Here is a 19846-nt window from a genome sequence, read left to right as displayed (position 1 = left end):
AGACATATAATGTTAAATATATACGCGTGTAACGTTATAAAAAACGTATAATGTTAAATATATACGCGTGTAACATTATAAAAGACGTATAATGTTAAATATATACGCGTCTAACGTTATAAAAGACGTATAATGTTAAATATATACGCGTCTAACGTTATAAAAGACGTATAATGTTAAATATATACGCGTCTAATGTTATAAAACACGTATAATGTTAAATATATACGCGTCTAATGTTATATAACACGTATAATGTTAAATATATACGCGTCTAATGTTATAAAAGACGTATAATGTTAAATATATACGCGTCTAATGTTATATAACACGTATAATGTTAAATATATACGCGTTTAATGTTATGAAACACGTATAATGTTAAATATATACGCGTCTAACGTTATAAAAGACGTATAATGTTAAATATATACGCGTCTAATGTTATGAAACACGTATAATGTTAAATATATACGCGTCTAATGTTATAAAAGACGTATAATGTTAAATATATACGCGTCTAATGTTATGAAACACGTATAATGTTAAATATATACGCGTCTAATGTTATAAAAGACATATAATGTTGAATATATACGCGTCTAATGTTATGAAACACGTATAATGTTAAACATATACGCGTCTAATGTTATAAAAGACGTATAATGTTAAATATATACGCATCTAATGTTATGAAACACGTATAATGTTAAATATATACGTGTCTAATGTTATAAAAGATGTATAATGTTAAATATATACGCATCTAATGTTATAAAACACGTATAATGTTAACTATATACGCGTCTAATGTTATAAAACACGTATAATGTTAAATATATACGCGTCTAATGTTATATAACATGTATAATGTTAAATATATATGCATCTAATGCTATATAACATGTATAATGTTAACTATATACGCGTCTAATGTTATAAAACACGTATAATGTTAAATATATACGCGTCTAATGTTATAAAACACGTATAATGTTAAATATATACGCGTCTAATGTTATAAAACATGTATAATGTTAAATATATACGCGTCTAATGTTATAAAAGATGTATAATGTTAAATATATACGCGTCTAATGTTATATAACACGTATAATGTTAAATATATACGCGTCTAATGTTATATAACACGTATAATGTTAAATATATACGCGTCTAATGTTATATAACATGTATAATGTTAAATATATACGCGTCTAATGTTATATAACATGTATAATGTTAAATATATACATGTCTAAGTTGAACATACACTGAGAGTTCAGTGTATGTTTTCAGAGTTCATCTGTGCCCACTTGGTCATATATAAACACTGTAGGTGTTAATTCAACGCCATAGGTTTTTGTTGTGTAATAATATGGGATGGGTTGAAGGGGGCGGGGCTTCCTGGGAGTCAGTTAATATGGGAGAGTTAAAAAAACAACTACACAACTGTCAATCATTCTCTCATATCGCAGACGTTAAACTGCGGAGTTCTTACGCAAGGTGTGTGAAGGTTGTAGCGAACATAGCGTCCTGAGATCAAGCAATAACCAGAGATGCATTATCTCTCCAGTTATTATGATGAGAAATAAAACCATTATTATATCTATTTTAAATTATTTTATCACTTCAGTAACCTCATCAGCTACATCAATAGGCTAGCACAGGCTACATGACCGTTGCTACGGTGACATCTCGGTACATCTAGGTTTTTACTGAATATTAAAACCATTATTTCCAAAAGTGTCAATTTAAAAATGTTCAATTTACAAAAATTTCATGTACTCAAAACTTTGAGCAACTCTGCTTTAGAATGTTCCGGAAATAACGGACACCAGCCAGCCAATCAGAGACGAGGAATTTTCCCACAAACCTGTCGAAGAACGTAGCGAGCAGTCGCCTCAACAAGACCTTGTGTTTAATGCCGGCACACAAGTGGCAGTTCATCAGCTGTCCTCTGGTCATGAACACTCCCGTACCTACGTGCGCACACACACACACACACACACACACACACACACACACACACACACAGTGTCCATAAACAGTGCTCTGTTGTCCCACAGTAGTGTGTTTGCAACTCTGGTGGCACAAAATAACCCCAGAATGTAAATATAACACACACACACACACACACACACACACACACACACAGACACACACACACACACACACACACACACACACATGGCAATACAGGAACACACTGCACAAGGTCCATTACATCACCCGAGCAAACAACTTGCGGGCAAAATGACGCACATGAGGTAAATTTAAATACGGTCGGTCCTGAAGGGGTCATTTAAAGCATCGAAATAATCTTTTACACCACAGCGCTGTTAGAATTCTGGATTCTGATTGGTCAGAAGGTGTTGATTAATTTCCCGGTTAAGTGCGGCTGCAAGTCAGTGCGCTCGTTCTGATATCTTATCCTTTCTATAACGTATAACAGCTCACTCGCAGGGACCTGTACGACGGACGCTCCAGGCGAAAACGATGAAATGTTTATTTAACGTTTACGGAAGGAAGGAGCCTCCAGTGTCAGCGCCTTGTAACAGTCAGAGGTAAAGCTGTAACTTGAAATTTTCCGATGTCTTCAGGAGAGATGAGAAGCGGCTGAAGGAACGCCTGTTTCTAGCTGCGAGAACAGCGAGAAACCGAGAACCGGAACGAAATTGTTTCGTGGACGTTCGAGACGATGAAACGTAACCGTAAACGGACAAAAAGTTCTTTAATTAGTAAAAAAAATACAAAACAGTGAAATCGTTGATATAACAGAAACAATTCAGTTTTAGGGTTGTGATGAAACGCCGCTTCACCGCACCGTCCTCTGTCATCTATTATTATTATTATTATTATTATTATTATTATTTTCCTATAACAGCATGATACGGTGTGGTTTATTCCGTATTACCGTGTAATATGGAGTTGCAAAAGGCGTCCCTGTATATATAAAAGATAAAAACGGTCCACTCACCTCCGACTAGTTCGAGTTTTTCCCCCGGGTCGCCCTCTGTGTAGAGTTTGGGGTGGCAGCGGTAGCCGATTTGGCTAATAAGGCTAGCGGGCAGAGCCACCAAATCACGACGTAGAAGAACACAAGGACGACTTTCCAGTGGCACAGGAACCATCTCGGGTTTATCCGTCACTGAGGGACAGAAAGAGAGAGAGCGAGAGAGAGAGAGAGCGAGAGAGAGAGAGAGAGAGAGAGAGAGAGAGAGAGAGACGCTAACTATTATCTTAACATATGCTATTTAACCATTTGTGTAGCTGAGTCAGTAACAAAGGACCATCTGTGACACACTCTGAGGCTCTGATTTACCAAGATCCCGAATAAAGAAGCTAATTTACACGTGTCTTCTCACACTCTGACAAGTTCTTTACAAAATAAATTAAGTAAATGAAGTCACATGCAAAAGAGGAGCAGGAAATGAGAAATATGTAAATTAGTTTTTTTTTTTGGTGATTATTTTCGTTCCTCATAGCCGTGATGAGTTCCCATCGCAGAAGTTCTCCAGGACTGAAACGGAAACTCCAGATCCCTTCCACGTGTCCGTAATGACACGTGAACTAGAACGCAGATTAAAGAAGGATTAAATGGGAAAAAAACATTTTTATGAATGTAACGTAAACGGAACCCCCCCCCCCCCCCCAAAAAAAAAACAAACAAAAAAAACAAAGCAACTTTGCGGCAGAATCAAACATCGTACGGAGAACATTTAAAAATTCTGAGTGTTTAATAAATCCATAAATTTACACACAGTCTCTGTTCCTGAAGCGGCTTTGAGTCCGCGGTCAATCACAACACGGACGCGGAACAAACCGACATGTACTGACTCCGCCCGCATGTTCTGTCCTCATTTGCATATTCATTAACGAAAACACAGCGTTATTCCTCTCGTGTATTTTTTAATACGTTTTGTCCTGAGCGCACGCAAATTCTCTCCCTCGCCTGTACACGTTTACACGATAAGCGTGCGCCGATGCTCTGAATATAAAATAAAGTGCACGATACGGTTTATGCAAACACGACCCGCTTCGGAAAAGAGAAAACGGACAGAAAATATGTTTCAAATACGTTTAAAATAAACATTTAAAAAAAAACAAAAAAACACGTCACTTCCTGTGTCGCGACGTGACGCAACGCTCAAAACTCAACACGTTTAATTCTAACGACAGTGTGAGAAGGGTTCAACTTTTTTTCTCTGACCCGCTTTTAACTGACCTCTCCACACACACACACACACACACACACACACACACACACACACACACACGCAGCTCTCAGGTATCTCACACTGTGGTGACCCTGCCGTGTCCGAACTCATTACAGAGCGAATGGATTACAGGAAGATCGGAAATCCGAGGCTCCAGAGCGACGGATGAGACGCCGCACTCAATCCTACTGCTTTCCTTCTTTCTTTCTTCATTAACGCAGTCCTTCACATGCCATTACTGCAACTTTTATTCATTTATATCTCATATATATTTCAACTGACCATCAAACTGATTTATTCAGTGTGGCAATCAAAAGGGTAAACAATCTGTTTATATATTTATTTTTCGTGCCAAACTCCTCCATTTTATCAGTTCAGTTCAACTGGATTCATTTGATACATTTCTAACTGCTTTAACAAACTGAATTTATTTACTGGACACAAAGTCGATTCACATTCTATCCTGCTGAACGCTATTCTATTTAATTAGACTGGTTAAGATTTACTGTATTCTACAAGCCTATAAGCTACATCTTCACCGAGACTGGCTTTTTCATTAAAAATGATATGTATCTTTTTCGATTGTATTAATTCTAATTCTATTCTGTTTGGAAGATTTCCAGAGAGTTTGTCTACATCCGTTTTCAGACGTAATCGTAAATACAGCAGAAAACTCCCGGCTGTGTTCCGTTCGGTCTGTAGGGCACTAAATAGGTTCTATAACACTATTATGTTGTACCCTATACATGTGGGTAAATAAATAAATAAACAAACAAACGGAAAAATAAAATTCGGGATAAAATTGTGAGGTCAATCTGTGCTGTACTGTCTGGTAGACAAGTTGCTCTAATCAGTGATGTTATTATTATTATTATTATTATTATTATTATTATTATTATCATCAGTGTGATTCCCTGCACTATATTTTAGCTCCGCCCACACGCCCCTGTTTGATTCTCGTACGCCGCGTTCGACTAAAACCTGGAAATGAACTCAGAATATCTCACCCCCGACAAAGAAAAACAAAAGAAAACGCCCCACCAACTAGGAATTTCCCCCGTCGAGAGAGGACGGTCGCCCGTATTTAACCACGTTATCCTGTCACCTTCGCGAACGCCGGGTCCGACTAGCATTTCAGTAGCGGACGAAATTGGCAAGCGAGCGAGTCAAACGAATTCATTACGAACGTGCAGAGACTGAACGATGTCTTCTGCTTTTTTTAAAAAACCCCCATCTTCTTACAGTTTAATACTTCACTGCACGGCGTCGCCGTATGGCAGCAATGAATTTATCCCCAATTTTCTGATAGGAAATAATACAAAGCTACTCTGATCCTACGTAACTGTAAAAAAAAAAAAAAAGGGGGGTTTTTAACTGTGACCTAACATTAAAAAAAAAAAAAAAAATGGTCAGGAAGTGCTGTTCACACTTCCTTTTCTGCGATCACACGGCATGGTGGAGGTCGGACGGCTCTCAAATTTTTACTAACTTTTCAACATTTAAGCAAAAACCCCTTAAAGGAAAAACTGAAACACTATCGGAGAGAAGTTAACATTCATTTGCGCTCGTTGAAACACGTTTATATATTTTGAGTATTCTGTTAAACGAGTAAATGTAATTGTTGCCATACGGCAGCAAGACGCGGTAAAGGCACCGTCGTATTTACTGTGGTCATTTCAGACCTTTTTGCAATCGCACCTTATTATCTAACCGTCACGTTTCCATAGGAAGAATTAAGAATTAAAAAGACACTTCACTACACTGGGAAATGCAGTACTTGTACATATGTAAATCTCATATGTTTTGTGTATGAGCGGTTTTACGGGATATATATTTATAGATTTGAAGATTCAGATCCCTAATGACGAGGCCAGAGGAGGCCACAGCGAGGAAGATCTCCCTGAGAAATGCGCTTCAGTGCGTCACCTTCGTCACGTTTAAAAATGGAAAAAAAAAAAAGTTGGCGACGTCTGACGTGATCATCCCTTGTGCGAGATCGCCAGACGAAAATAGCCGCATCCACTCCGTGCTCTCGGGAAGGTCTCCGGTGATATACGCTACAATATAAATAATGCCCTGTTTTGGGTTTTGACTTTCACGCAGTTTGGCAAGGGAGGTTTTTCCATTTTAGTGAATTTCTGATTAAAATCTTTCACTTGTTCTTTTTTTCTTCCCTCTTTTCTTTTTCACTCGTATTTTGACTCATAGCACAACGGCCTGTCTTAAAGTCCTGCACATTCATTAAGGAGTTTCGTTCTGACTCTTAACAACCCACAGCGACGTCTCGTTTCATCCCCGAGAAGGTGAAGGAGCAAATCCTTTATAAAAAAAAAAAGAGAAAAAAAGAAAGAAGAACGTGCGCAAACGTGCAAAAAATGAAACAATCGTCAGAAAACACACCGGTGTAATCGCGAAGCTGGCTGCTAGCACGCTCTTTACCGTACACTGCTCCGACGCCAGAACGTACGCGTCATAAACAGTTTATAAGACATGTCATAACAGGGTCTGTTCGCGACAGCGACCTGGCTTGCTCACCAATATCCGCGTTACTGGATTTATACGAATCGGAGTGGAGAAAAATACAGAAATCTTCCCTTCCCTTTAGAGCTAAACACTCAGTACCAGGAGTCATTCTTGAAGTTATCATTGTCTTCAGAGACTTTTCTGGATTCGTGATTAGTCAGACGGTGTCGATTCACTTCCTGACAGCAACGCAGATGCAAATCACAGCGTTATAGTAATGCGCTTTATATTAATGTACGTTACCTGCGCGTTGCTATAGTAACAGCTCATCGGCTTGTACGGCGGACGCTCCGCTAGTGATAAACCAGTAATAAAAAGATTTTTTTAAATTTTATTTTAAAAAACGTACGCAAAGTCCGCAGTTTTCTGCAAAGGAGGCGTTTATTTAACGTTTACGGAAGGAGTCTCCGGCGTCAGCGCTCTGTACCAGTCAGAGGATGAAGTTTTCTGACATTAACTGCAGTTCAAACCATTAAAGGTAACTATAAATGGATGAAACGTACAACGTGTTCTTTAATTTAAAAAAAAAAAAAAGAAGAAGCAACTTTTCTGCGGCGTTTTTAAAAACCGGCGATGAAGTTTGCGGAATCGAAATTGTTTCGCGCGGCCTTTCGCGGCGATGTTTGTTGGTAAACGAGACCTTTTAGCTGTACTCGTGAATGGAAGAGGGCGTCGACCGAACGCGTGTCGGGACGACGTTCGTTAGTTTGAGTCGAAACCGGACACTGATCGTGTACTGAGACTAGTTGAGGATTAAATGTGATATTTACTTGCGTAAGGATTCGCCGCGCGGCTGTACAGCTGTGCGAACGTGTCGTCGCCGATGCCGTCGTAGTTCTCCTCGTCAAACTCCTCGTCCTCGTTCTGATAAGATGTAGGGCTGTCTGTGGTGGGCAGACTGGACGCTCCCGGGCTGGACCGCTCACCGGGTATGACGGGATACATTCCCGGCACCCCGGGGTAGAAGAACGAGGTTCCTCGCCCTCCAGAACTCCTCTTAGGTGCTCCCAGGAGGCTGAGCGGTGTCTCGCTGCCCTCTGTCTTCACCCTGCGGAGTGAAGGTGACCAGCTGGGAGGAGCCAACATAACCGCCGCTGCCGCCGTCGTCGCTGCCGCCGTCGCCGCTACGGTGCTGTTTGTGTTGTTGTTGTTGGGGCTCTGAGGCTCCGAGCCGGGCTCGTCTGTGGCAGCGGTGGCCGAGTCACAGTGAGGCGAGTTAGCCTTGAACATGAGCTCCATGCCTCTCTCGACGATGTGCTGGATCTGCAGGTACCCGGCCGTGTACATGACCACGAGCTGCTCGCTGGCCGCCATGGTCAGCTTCCCCGTGTAGCAGAAGGACAGGATTTGCTGGAAGCAGGCCGGAGTGACCGAGGACGGCAGCTCGAATTCTGACTTGGCGCTGCCGCTGAACAGATCGCGGAAGTAGAGGCTGCTGGCGGCGAGGACGGCGCGGTGCGCCCGAAACGCCTGCCCCTTCACCACGATGGACACGTCGCAGTACAGGCCCTGCAGGCGCTGCTCGTTCAGCGACACCAGCACGGCGCTGCCGAAGTTCGGGATCTCCACGTGCAGCAGCTGCGACATGGCGGCCCGCGTTCACGCAAACACACAGCGGCTCATCTGAGGAGATAAACAAGGACACGGGGTCAGGGCGAACGTTATTTTTATCACCATCTAAAACGAGCAGGTTTTCTGTCCGGTTTAACGTTCCCGGAAGGAGAACCAACTTCCTTTGCAGATGTTCCACAGCGTTACATCTCTTCAACAGATAAAAATATAGATCATCACTGAAAAAATCGCTGTTTAAAGCGTAAGAGTAAGAATAAAGGACTTAATATGCTGTCCCAGGGAACTACTCAGCGTCGGGGTGCTCACAGTAACTCCGTCACTTCGCGACTCGATTACGACCGAAAGGAGACGGGAGTTTGTAGACGTGAAGGTCATTCCTTAATTTAAAGTGCGAGCAGAGGAGGGTGCGAGGGGAAGCGACTCGGAGCGTTATCGGTGCTCTGAATGACAACACGCACATCGTTCTGTTCTCATCACGCCTCTGCACGTCTAATATATTCACATCAGATTAGAGACAGAGGCACGACGGGGAAAAAACAGCAGGCTGAGAGACAGATGGAATTGGAATAAGTGAAAAAAACGACACCCTGCGTGACACGCACCGAAATACGCCGCACGACAAGAAGGAAAAGATTCTTTCGCTTAAGAAAACGACTCGAGTAGTTAAGCGAACAGATTTTCCTAAATCATTCCAACCATCAGGCTTAATACTTCAAGGTTAGACTCATCTCTGTTTACGTTAATGACATAATTCAATTAATCCCCCCCAATCCCCCCCCCCGCCCCCCCAACACCACCATGCTAATTTAAATTTCCTTCCTAGCTTCCTTTCTCACAGATCTGAGCTCAGATACACAGAACAGAAGTGCAGGAAGTCAAATAAGATGAGGTAAGATTACATTTTTTGTTTATCGAACGCATCTTACTCGTACTTTATCGCGTCTCAAAGTTTCCAGGGGATTCTTCAGGATCGAAACTCATCACCGTGTTCGAAAAACAAAAACAAAAACCCTTCATTTAAATACCGTTTTCCTTCCGTCATGTGACGCGTCATTCTTTGCCAGTTAAAGTTGCGGACAAAGCTAAAACGGTTGTTTTCGACAGCCGGAACGAGCTCGGATCCGAAAAAGCCAGTTCAAGAAATGTAACGTGAAATTTAAGGGTAAGAGCAAGTCCTTTAAAAAAAAATTATTATTTCACAAATAAAATCCAAACATACTACGGCAAGAGATTAAAGTCTACACCACACACAGAAACGCAACGCAAACGCAGTATTTCGTTAGATCGTGATCTCATGCAAGGGGCCAAATAGAACCCCCCCCCCCCGAGGTGGTCTGTAGGGGGCGGAGTTTCCCGAAGCCTCTTTGCCAGCACCGCCTTCAAAAGAATGCAAAAACTATGAAAAACACACACCTGATACTTACACCTTAACCTCCGGCAAATCTCCGTCAGCTTCACGTCTAACTACTTAACACGTAAAACGATAGGAAGCGTAAAAAATATGAAACACACACACACACACACACACACACACACACACAAACGTGTGTTCGTCTAAACTCTTACTCTCTTACACACGCTGGATGGAGTGGCATTAATTCTCTTGAGAAATTCTCTGCAGCAGATTTCCAGGAACAGTAACTGAAACGCTGCCACAACACACACACACTCACACACACACACACACACACACACACACACACTCTCACTCACACAAACACGCACACTTTCCCCCCTTCTGCACTTCTAACAATCCCTCTACCGTAGAAGTCTGACCTGCCAAGTTCGCTCTTCAGTCGCAGCGGAAAACCTCGGACGCTCTCTAACTCCTCGCAACACTCTCTCTCTGTCTCCCTCTCTGTCTGTTTGTTTCTCTCTCTCTCGCTCTGTCCGTCTCTCTCTCTCTCTCTCTCTCTCTCTCGCTCTCTCTGCAGCTGGGTTCCAGTGCATCAGCGATGAAAAGGGAAAGGGTTTGTGTGTAATCAATGCAGCATCTATACGTCGCAGAGAGAAAGAGGGAGAGAGAGAGAGAGAAAAGGGAAATCAGGCTACAGTTACAGAAAAGGGAGACAGAGGACGGCGAAGGAGGGGCTTTGAGACAGAAGGAAAGTCATTTAAGGACAGTACGAGTGAAGAAAAGCAATTCGACGGGCTTTGCACTTCACGCCGAAGCCCCAGAGACTCGGCTCTTCTTGGAACACAAAACTCCCAGACTGCGGAACGCAGAACGCACTCCGGACTCATATTAATTACGACGTCGACCAACAACTCTTCATCTGACTAATTTCCCTTCAGCCGAAGCACTTCGGCGCAAAGCAGCTTTATTCACATGATAACCAGATGAAGTTTATAAATCATTGATGGTCTACTTCAGTAAACGCACACAGAATCACATTCAGACTTAAAAACGCACGCATTCCGAGTCCTTTCCGCGCACGAGTCGACTCTTTGAATCGACTCCTGCGAGCACCGAGAGCCAAGGAATCGCATTTAACGCGAGTCGAGGCCATCAGGTTAAACGGAAATGAATCACTGACTAGGCTCCAGGTTAATGATAACGATGATGAGTCTTTATTGATCACGTATACATATACACAGTGAAATTCTGTTCTTCACACCCCAGCATGTCAGGGTCAGAGATGATATAGCGCCCCCTGGAGCAGAGAGGGTTAAGGGCCTTGCTCAAGGGCCCGACAGAGACAAGAAATGGATGGATGGAAGGATGGATGCGACTCATTAAAAAAAAAGAGGTGCAGATCTCCATTACTAAAACGCACACATCTGTATGAAGACCTCTGATTATCTACAAACACGGTGTAGAGATTCCAGCTGTGGTCAGATGTTTACATACGCCTTGCAGAATCCACAAAATGTCAGTCATTTAAAGAAAAAAGCGGGATCGTAATAATAATAATCATCATAATAATAGCGTTCTGTTTTTTTTATTTAGTATGGTCCTGAAGAATAATTTACACCGATCAGCCCGTTCAAAAGTTTACACCCCCCACCCCGGCTCTTAATGTATCATGCTGCCTTCAGTGGATGTTCGCACCTTTCGTATTAGTTGTGTACGAGTCCCTCAGAGCGACAAGATGGATCTCAACATCATGGAAAGGGGTGAAATATGCAGAAGATGCTGGAAAAGCAAAAGAATGTGCAGGACTTGGAGGATTTTTCTGAAGAACAGTGGGCGGTTTAACTGCTCAGGGCAAACAACGGACTCAGACAGTGACAAAACTTAAACACAGTCGTTGATCATCCAGGTAACGACACGCAGGATTAATAATCGCGCGTGTGGACACTTGGGAACTGGTTCGTTTGTGTAAATTCGGTTATTATTGTGTCTTGTGGACTAGATGTAAACATCTGTTATGTGAAATAGCGTATTCAGGGCAGGACTCCTGCGTGCAATGAGTGCCAAATTTCTGTTTGAAGCCAAAATGGAAGAAAAATTACACCGCCATATACAGCAACGTCTCATTAAACATGTGCCGCGACAGAGGCGTAGCTTGCTTTGCTAATCTAATCTGAGAACAAAGCTAGAGCGGAGCTGAGCACGCAACACGGAAATCAATTCGTTAGCTTGACGTATTCCACAGCAAGTACCATTTTTTAAAAATCTGAACTTAAACAAATAAATAAATCGATGCAGGACAGGCCACGCCCATAAGCGATAATGGTTGCGGTCGCTACGCGCTCAACAAAAAGACAATTTACACGATGCACACGTGAGTTTTGATTTATCGTACGATAATGTGGACATGGATGGCAAATTCACACACAGCTCTACTAGAGTCGTGAGAAATGTGCAGCAGTTGATCAGAAACTGGGTGTACCGTATGGCGTGTTTGTTTTTCACAACCTCTCTTCGACACACACACACACACACACACACACACACACGCACACTATCTGCAACAGGATAAAGAACTTAAAAACCCTCACTTGTAAACACAAAGCAGCGGTATACGAGCAAGGCCAAATCTGAGCTGCTCTGTACGTTGGCTTATTTATTTATTTTTTCCCTCTGTGTATTTCTGCGAGATCTGTCTGCACTCGCAGACGCTTCCTTTGGTGAAACGTCGTGTCTACAGATCTGGCATTCGAAAGAAGACAGAGTGTCACTTTGTACAGACGTATGATATCAGGACACGACGGCTGGGAAAAGGACTCGGAACAAAAGAAAGACACCACGTTTCACATATCATGTGGCAGTGGCAGATGGGACGGTCCTGACGTTTTCTGCCAAATAGGATGCAAATGGAGTAAGACGAGATAAAAGCACTACACCACTCAGAAAAACAACAAAACAACAACAACAAAAAAAACCAGAGACAGACAGAGATAACACTTCAGTCACTGCTTTTATTTCCACACGTTTGGGTTTCGAAAACGAACAATTCTACAAACACAGAGACATAAAGACACGTGACATCCAAAAGCGGCTCAGAGGATAAAAGACGCTGAAGGGAGATAAAGGCAAAATGTGAGAATGAGACATGACAGAAAATGTTGGATTGGATGTCAGAGGGGAAAGAAGAACAAGTCCGATCTGATTGTGGAATAAATCCAGCCTGAGATTTACATTATTCACACCGCAGCACTGTTAAATTCTGCTCGGTCATAATCTCAGGTTTATATTAACGCTCTCGTTCGCGTACACGGCGGCTGCGCCACGTCAACGGATTTTTAAAAACGCGTGTAATCGTCGATGTGTTGAGGAGTCTCCGGTGTCAGCACTTTCTCGCGCACATGACAAGCTATGGGTTTATTTTTTGTCTTATGAAATTCAACAGAGAGGAAACAGTGAGGCTGGTGAGGGAACGACAGCGTACAGCTGCTGTAGCGTAAGCGATAACACAGACCGGCCAGTTTTGTGTACGTTCGATGACATTAAATGTAACTGTAAACAATTTAATAAACACACAAATTGTAATGGTTGACAGATTATTGTGCTATAAGAGGAACAATCCACTATAGGACTTCATGTTTCGGGGGTGACAGTAACTCCGCTTCGTTTAATTTCCTATAACATTACCACATAGTGTTTTATTCCACATAATACACATTATTCTACTGATTAAACCCTTTAGGGATAATTATAATTAGTTTCCCATCACTAGCGCGGTCGTTAAAAGTGTAGAACGTGTCACGGATCCCCCCCAATTCAAGCGCTCAATGGAATGTTCCGTTTCCATGGCAACCTGTGAAGGCATTTGCAAGCGCGCGAAACAGAAAGTGACCGGATTCAAATTCTTCGCTGAAGTTTTCTCTCTCTCTCTCTTTTTATTTTAAATCTCTACATTCTGTATGAACGTCTGTAACGGAGGGCTTTGTGATTAGAGCAGTGTTAGAGAAGTAAAGCTCCTCCCCCTCTCCCGTTAGCCGTGCCTGTGGATCGCGCGCCAGCCCCTCCCGTGCGTCATGCCACTCCGCTCGCGCCTTCCTGTCTCACTGCCAGCGTGCTCACACCGAGCTGCAATGCAGTGCCCGGTACAGAGTCTGCAGACATGCATGGACGTGCCAGGCTCGAGCGTTCAAATAACGTGGAGCAGGAAGGAAGCGGCACGAGCTCTCGAACTTGAAAAAGATGCAGAAGCGTGCGCCCACACACACACACACACACACGCGCACATACACGCGCACACACAACGCACTAAATATAGCCTTCGCACATATCTGATAACAGTATAGAGAGAAAATGGCGGCTACCGTGAACTTGGCACGCGCACCCTTACAAAATAGAGAAAAACTGCGAGCTGTTGTGATGCAACCAGCAAAGTTATATTCCAGGAAATTAAAAATATTATTACTATCTATCTATCTATCTATCTATCTGTCTGTCTAAGTATCTATCTGTTTAAGTATTTGTCTTTCTATCTTTTTTCATCTATCAATATATCAATCAATCTATCTGTCTCTAAGTATGTTTCTGTCTATTTCTATCTATCTATCTATCTATCTAAGTATCTATCTATCTATCTATCTATCTATCTATCTGTCTACGTATCTATCTGTTTAAGTATTTGTCTTTCTATCTTTTTTCATCTATCTATCAATATATCAATCTATCTATCTCTAAGTATCTGTTTCTGTCTATCTATCTATCTATCTATCTATCTATCTATCTATCTGTCTAAGTATCTATCTGTTTAAGTATCTATCTGTTTAAGTATTTGTCTTTCTATCTTTTTTCATCTATCTATCAATATATCAATCTATCTATCTCTAAGTATCTGTTTCTGTCTATCTATCTATCTATCTATCTATGTATCTGTCTGTTTCTATCTATCTATCTATCTAAGTATGTATGTATGTATGTATGTATCTATCCATCTATCTATTTATCTATGTATGTATGTATCTATCTATCTATCTATCTATCTATCTATCTATCTATCTGTCTATCCCCTTAAAAGTTTATCTGGTTGGGAGAAGTGAAATAATGTGCTATTTTACTAACGATATATAAAGCATACAGTCCCAAGACATTATAAAGGACTAGCCGAGTTATCCTGCAGCAACACAACAACCCAGATCATAAGAGGAATATCAGCAGAAAAATCGTTTATAACAGATGTAAAATAACTGAAAAGGATAATAATACAACCAAGAGTATCCAAGGACATGAAAGAGTTTGGAGGCGATTATAAAGTCAAACAGTGGGTCTAGATCGTATTTATCACACTCAGGAATGGAACGATTCTCCGCACTGTGAAGCCTTTAATAAACACTTTGATCATTTTCGTTGAAGGAACACGCTGTAAATTACATTTCTTCACTGAGTTTTAAGCATGTGCAAACTTCTGCACTCAGATGTACGTCTGAATCAAATATACAGTTTTATCGGGTACACACCCACACACACACACACGTCTTTCTATCCTTGTGAGGATCTTCCATTGCTATAATTATGAATGCAGCTAATCAGTGCTATGCTACACATAAACGTCAACCTTAACCTCAGTAACCAAAAGGAAACCTTTCAGCTCTTCTGGGTTTTTAAATAAAACCTGCAACGTTCTTTTCATGTAGGGACCAGCAAAATATCCCCAACAGGCCAAAAGCGTTCAATATTCCTATCCTCCTGGGTCCCCACAAAGACATAGAAACACACCAGAAACCTGCTCTAGTGTGCTTGAAAACACGTGGCCTAATTTTCCGTGTTCAGAAAGTGCACTCCGCTGGAAGTATGAAATATGCAGATATATCACTTTAAAGCTTTAAAAATAGTTCTATATATAATAGTTTTAAGCTATAATTATTCTGGAGTAAAAAATGATACGAGTGTTACATAAAGGTGTAATTAAAGTTGCATTAGAAAGCTCACTTTAGGTGCTCAGAGCTGGACGACCTAAAGCACGCGTAACTGATAAACATATTAACCACATTCTGCTCGGCTCTACGGATCCTCCGTAAGAACGATCCGGCTTTATAAATATTCAAACACTGCAGTCACGCCTGAGCATGCACACACACACACGCACACACACACATGCACACACTCTCACACTCTCACACACACTTGGCTCCATCCCAAACGGCTCCCTTCAGAACCAGCAGCGCACTACGTATGTGAAGGGATTTAATCTTGCTGCACATCCTATAGGCTGCAGGAAGGAGTTTGAGACACAGCTTTGGGTTCTTTGAGCTGGACGGGAGCACCCTGGCAACAGTCCCGCCAATCAGAGCTCTCTCTCTGCGCCTCGACAACGCTCTCTACGTGAACGGTTCAGACGATACGCCTCGGGCGTTTCTCGACGTCTGATCCAGACTCAAAAGTTTGTCGATGAAGTTCGTCTAACGGTAGATCCGTGATCCAAGAAAACGATCTGCGTGCGCCATTAACCCAGGATCGCCTAAAGAGAAACCCCGCCCAACCCCCCACCCACCCCCTCCCCGCCCGTACGTTAATCACGTTCCGCTTAGCGTTTATCGTCATCGCCTCTACCGTACCCGTAGCTGTCCTGCGAGTTTGCCGTCGGCCTATTGGTGGATTTTAGACTGGCTTCGCAGCAGCGCTCACACTCTGAGATTTTAAGAAATAAAATGTCTCACACCGCCATGACGTCGGAGTCGGCCATCTCTGATCGCAGCGATACTAAATCGTTCGTCGGTCATGTGACTGCATCGCGTTATGCGCTCTAAGAAGTTACGACCAAAGAGTTCGCCGACACCGCGCGAGTTTGGTCTACGAATGTTATACGGAAATTATTTCCATCATACGTATAAACGCTTAAAACTGCCGCTTTCTTCTGACAGACCAGCCATGTTTACTTTTTACGCACATATCAGATGTTCAACTACGAAGCTGACATTTTAGGAAACTGCGTAATTCCCCAGGTGTGGAGAAGCTGACGTCACCTTTGAAGGTTGATCTTTCAGTGTTTCGGCCGTGTGCAGTGCAGAACAAACGACTGAGACGTTTCACCGTTTGCCGCGCGCACTCACGCACACGTTTCACCCCCGGCGGAAATCAGGAGCTAGCTTGATGAGTACACACAAATGAAGCTCTGCTAAACGATTCCCACAGAGTGAGACATGATTCAATTAAAATCTCCGCAGCCGAGACGTAATGTTCTGGCTGAGTTACTCCAAATAAACCCAAATGACATTTAGCGTAAAAGTTTAAAAGTCAAAGGAACGCCAAATCAATTTGTAATAAAATAAAATGTTTCTGCAATCAGGATATCGGACGTTTTTGTCTCCAGACAAAAGGACATCCAGAACCAATCGATGCCGCGGTGTCATTGATGCTCGAAAACTGTGACCTGCTGCAAGAACACGACTTCATCAGGCCGCTGAGGATCACGGCGTCGCACCGCTCTGTCTCTAACGTGGGTTATGAGCCCAGAAGTGTCTCACTGAACTCAACCCACCAGAGATAAGACGGCAAGGTTCCTCCGTCGTTCAGGCAGGACAGCTGTCCTCATGGGTTATGAGCAAGAACACAAACAGAATATCCGAGACGGATCAGAGATGCTGGAAAGTGAGACAGGCTAGACAAAGAAAAATGGACAAGAAAGAGAGAGAGAGAGAGAGAGAGAGAGAGAGACAGGTTGGGCAGAAAGGTTTAAATATAAAGACGACCTAGAGACAGAGGATGGACAGAGAGACATGATGGAAAAGGGCATGAAGAAGAAAAATTTAAACAGTATTTTAAAAAAAAAGAAAAAGAAAAAGAGAGACAGTTTGGGTGGAGAGAAAATCTAGACAGAGAGACAGGTTGGATAGAGAGAGAGAAACAGAAAGTTTGGACAGAGAGAGAGAGAGAGAGAGAGACAGCTTGGACAGAGTTTTGAGAGAGAGAGAGAGACAGCTTGGACAGAGTTTTGAGAGAGAGAGAGAGAGAGAGAGACAGCTTGGACAGAGTTTTGAGAGAGAGAGAGAGAGAGAGAGACAGCTTGGACAGAGTTTTGAGAGAGAGAGACAGCTTGGACAGAGTTTTAACAGAGAGAGAGACAGCTTGGGCAAGGACAGTTTGGATAGAGAGAGACACCTTGGACAGAGAATGTTTGGACAGAGAGAGAGAGACAGTTTGGACAAAGAGAGAGAGAGAGAGAGAGAGAGAGAGAGAGAGAGAGCTTAGCCAGAGTCAGTTTGGACAAAGAGAGAGACAGCTTGGACAGAGTTTTGAGAGAGAGAGAGAGAGAGAGAGAGACAGTTTGGACAAAGAGAGAGAGACAGTTTGGACAGAGACAGACGGCCCAGGCAGAGAAAGACACTGACAGTTTGGAAAAAGAGAGACATAGAGTGACTATTTGAACAGAGAGACAGTTTGGGTAGAGACAGCTTGGACAAAGAGAGAGAGAGAGAGAGCTTGGACAGGGAGAGAGAGAGAGAGAGAATGGGCAGAGAGAGAGAGATAGAGTTTGGACAGAGAGAGAAAGAGAGAGATTGGACAGAGAGAGAAAGAGAGAGATTGGACAGGGAGAGGAAGATAGAGATTGGACAGAGAGAGAAAGAGAGAGATTGGACAGAGAGAGAAAGAGAGAGATTGGACAGAGAGAAAGAGAGAGATTGGACAGGGAGAGGAAGATAGAGATTGGACAGAGAGAGAAAGAGAGAGATTGGACAGAGAGAGAAAGAGAGAGATTGGACAGAGAGAGAAAGAGAGAGATTGGACAGGGAGAGGAAGATAGAGATTGGACAGAGAGAGAAAGAGAGAGATTGGACAGAGAGAGAAAGAGAGAGAGACCAACAGCTCGGAAAAAGAAACAAAGAGTGACTCTGATCTGAGACAAAAATCCTTCAGCGACTTGAGAGTCGTGTGTGTGTGTGTGTGTGTGTGTGTGTGTGTCTCTGCTGCAGGTCTGTCTCCACCGTCCTCTTTTTAGAGTTGTGCTTTAAAACAGAATAAAAGGACAGTGCAGCGGCTGAGGCGAGACGGAGGATAAAAACAGAGACAGACTTCACTTCAACACTTTACATTTTGGACTTTGAGTCCATTATTCAGGACAGACAGACAGACAGACAGCCGGACAGACAGACAGACAGCCAGACGGACAGACAGACAGCTCGACATGTTACTACGGGTTTATTTTTGTTTATGGAGGCAGAGATAAATATCGAGGCGTGTTTTCTGTATAAATGGAGCACAGAAGCTTTCCGTGAGCATGTGGTGTACATATGAACTTCTGCTTTATCCAGAGCGCAGAGTCTCATCTCCCAAAAATAACACTGTATTAGAACACGTGTACTTCTTCTCTCTCTCTCTCTCACACACACACACACACACACACACACACACACACACAGAGGAAAGAAAGCATGCATGTTTAAAGGAACAGTTTGGCCAAGTTTAGTCAAGAACTTTCACACTGAGTCTTACAGGAAAGACGACACACAGCAGTGCGTCGCTAACAGATAACGGAGCGTACGGCCAGCAGTTTAGCATCATGTAAAGCGCGTATCTAAACCATCACACACTCACCTCAAACACACTTCCTTAGTGACACCGTTTATACGGAAAAAATATTAATATGCCAATCAAACACGATCTATATTCTCATCTGAATCACTTCTAGCACTAAGCCCCGCCTTCATTTTTTTATTCCCCGCCCCATACGGAGATGGATCTGTGACTTTTCAATGTTTTTTTTGTGTGTGTGTGTGTGTGTGTGTGTGTGTTTTTTTTTTGTCAGCAACCACATCAATAAGTCTGTCTGAGAGGCTGAACTCCTCCACAAAGCGGACTGAGGAAACGGCACTGGAGGAAGAGTCACACATTTGGTGCAGCACGCTAAACTGGAGGTCATGAGGTTCCATTACTTCTTAGATACGTTAGCATCATAGCTGCAGAACCAGCGAAGGAGACCTGAGACACCAAACCTGGCCGACTGAATAGCTCTAGTTTAAAGAGGAAACGTCGATGTAATCACACTTTTTTGTTTGTTAAATTTGAATAAATGTTCACATTTGATATTATTATAAATATAATTTAAAAAAAATAAAAACAAATCGCTGCTCACTCAATCATAGTGATCTGTGTTTTCAGTGGTGCAACGAAAATGTTGAACAATAACTCGAAT

The 19846-nt window shown here is 42.6% G+C and overlaps 1 protein-coding gene across 4 annotated transcripts in view; it reads right to left on the bottom strand.

Moving 5' to 3' along the window:
- The window catches only part of LOC128603481 (nucleus accumbens-associated protein 2), a 45741-nt gene that overhangs the window by 10426 nt on the left and 15469 nt on the right, over positions 1–19846 (bottom strand). Inside the window, exons 1-4 of one of the 4 annotated variants that reach the window (XM_053617948.1) lie at positions 19249–19448; positions 7514–8366; positions 2981–3151; positions 1877–1982 (exon numbers count right to left, since the gene is read on the bottom strand). In XM_053617948.1, the coding sequence (XP_053473923.1) occupies positions 1877–1982; positions 2981–3151; positions 7514–8330 (1094 nt within the window). In that variant the 5' untranslated portion in view covers positions 8331–8366; positions 19249–19448. Of the gene's footprint in view, positions 1–1876; positions 1983–2980; positions 3152–7513; positions 8367–9739; positions 9855–10091; positions 10373–19248; positions 19449–19846 lie in introns of those variants that run through there. The other 3 variants (XM_053617947.1, XM_053617949.1, XM_053617946.1) reach the window with 3 other exon arrangements.

Source organism: Ictalurus furcatus, chromosome 28 (assembly GCF_023375685.1).
Source record: "Ictalurus furcatus strain D&B chromosome 28, Billie_1.0, whole genome shotgun sequence".
NCBI classification, from domain to species: domain Eukaryota; kingdom Metazoa; phylum Chordata; class Actinopteri; order Siluriformes; family Ictaluridae; genus Ictalurus; species Ictalurus furcatus.
Note: the sequence above shows the minus strand (reverse complement) of the source record. Positions and strands in the feature narration are given on the sequence as shown.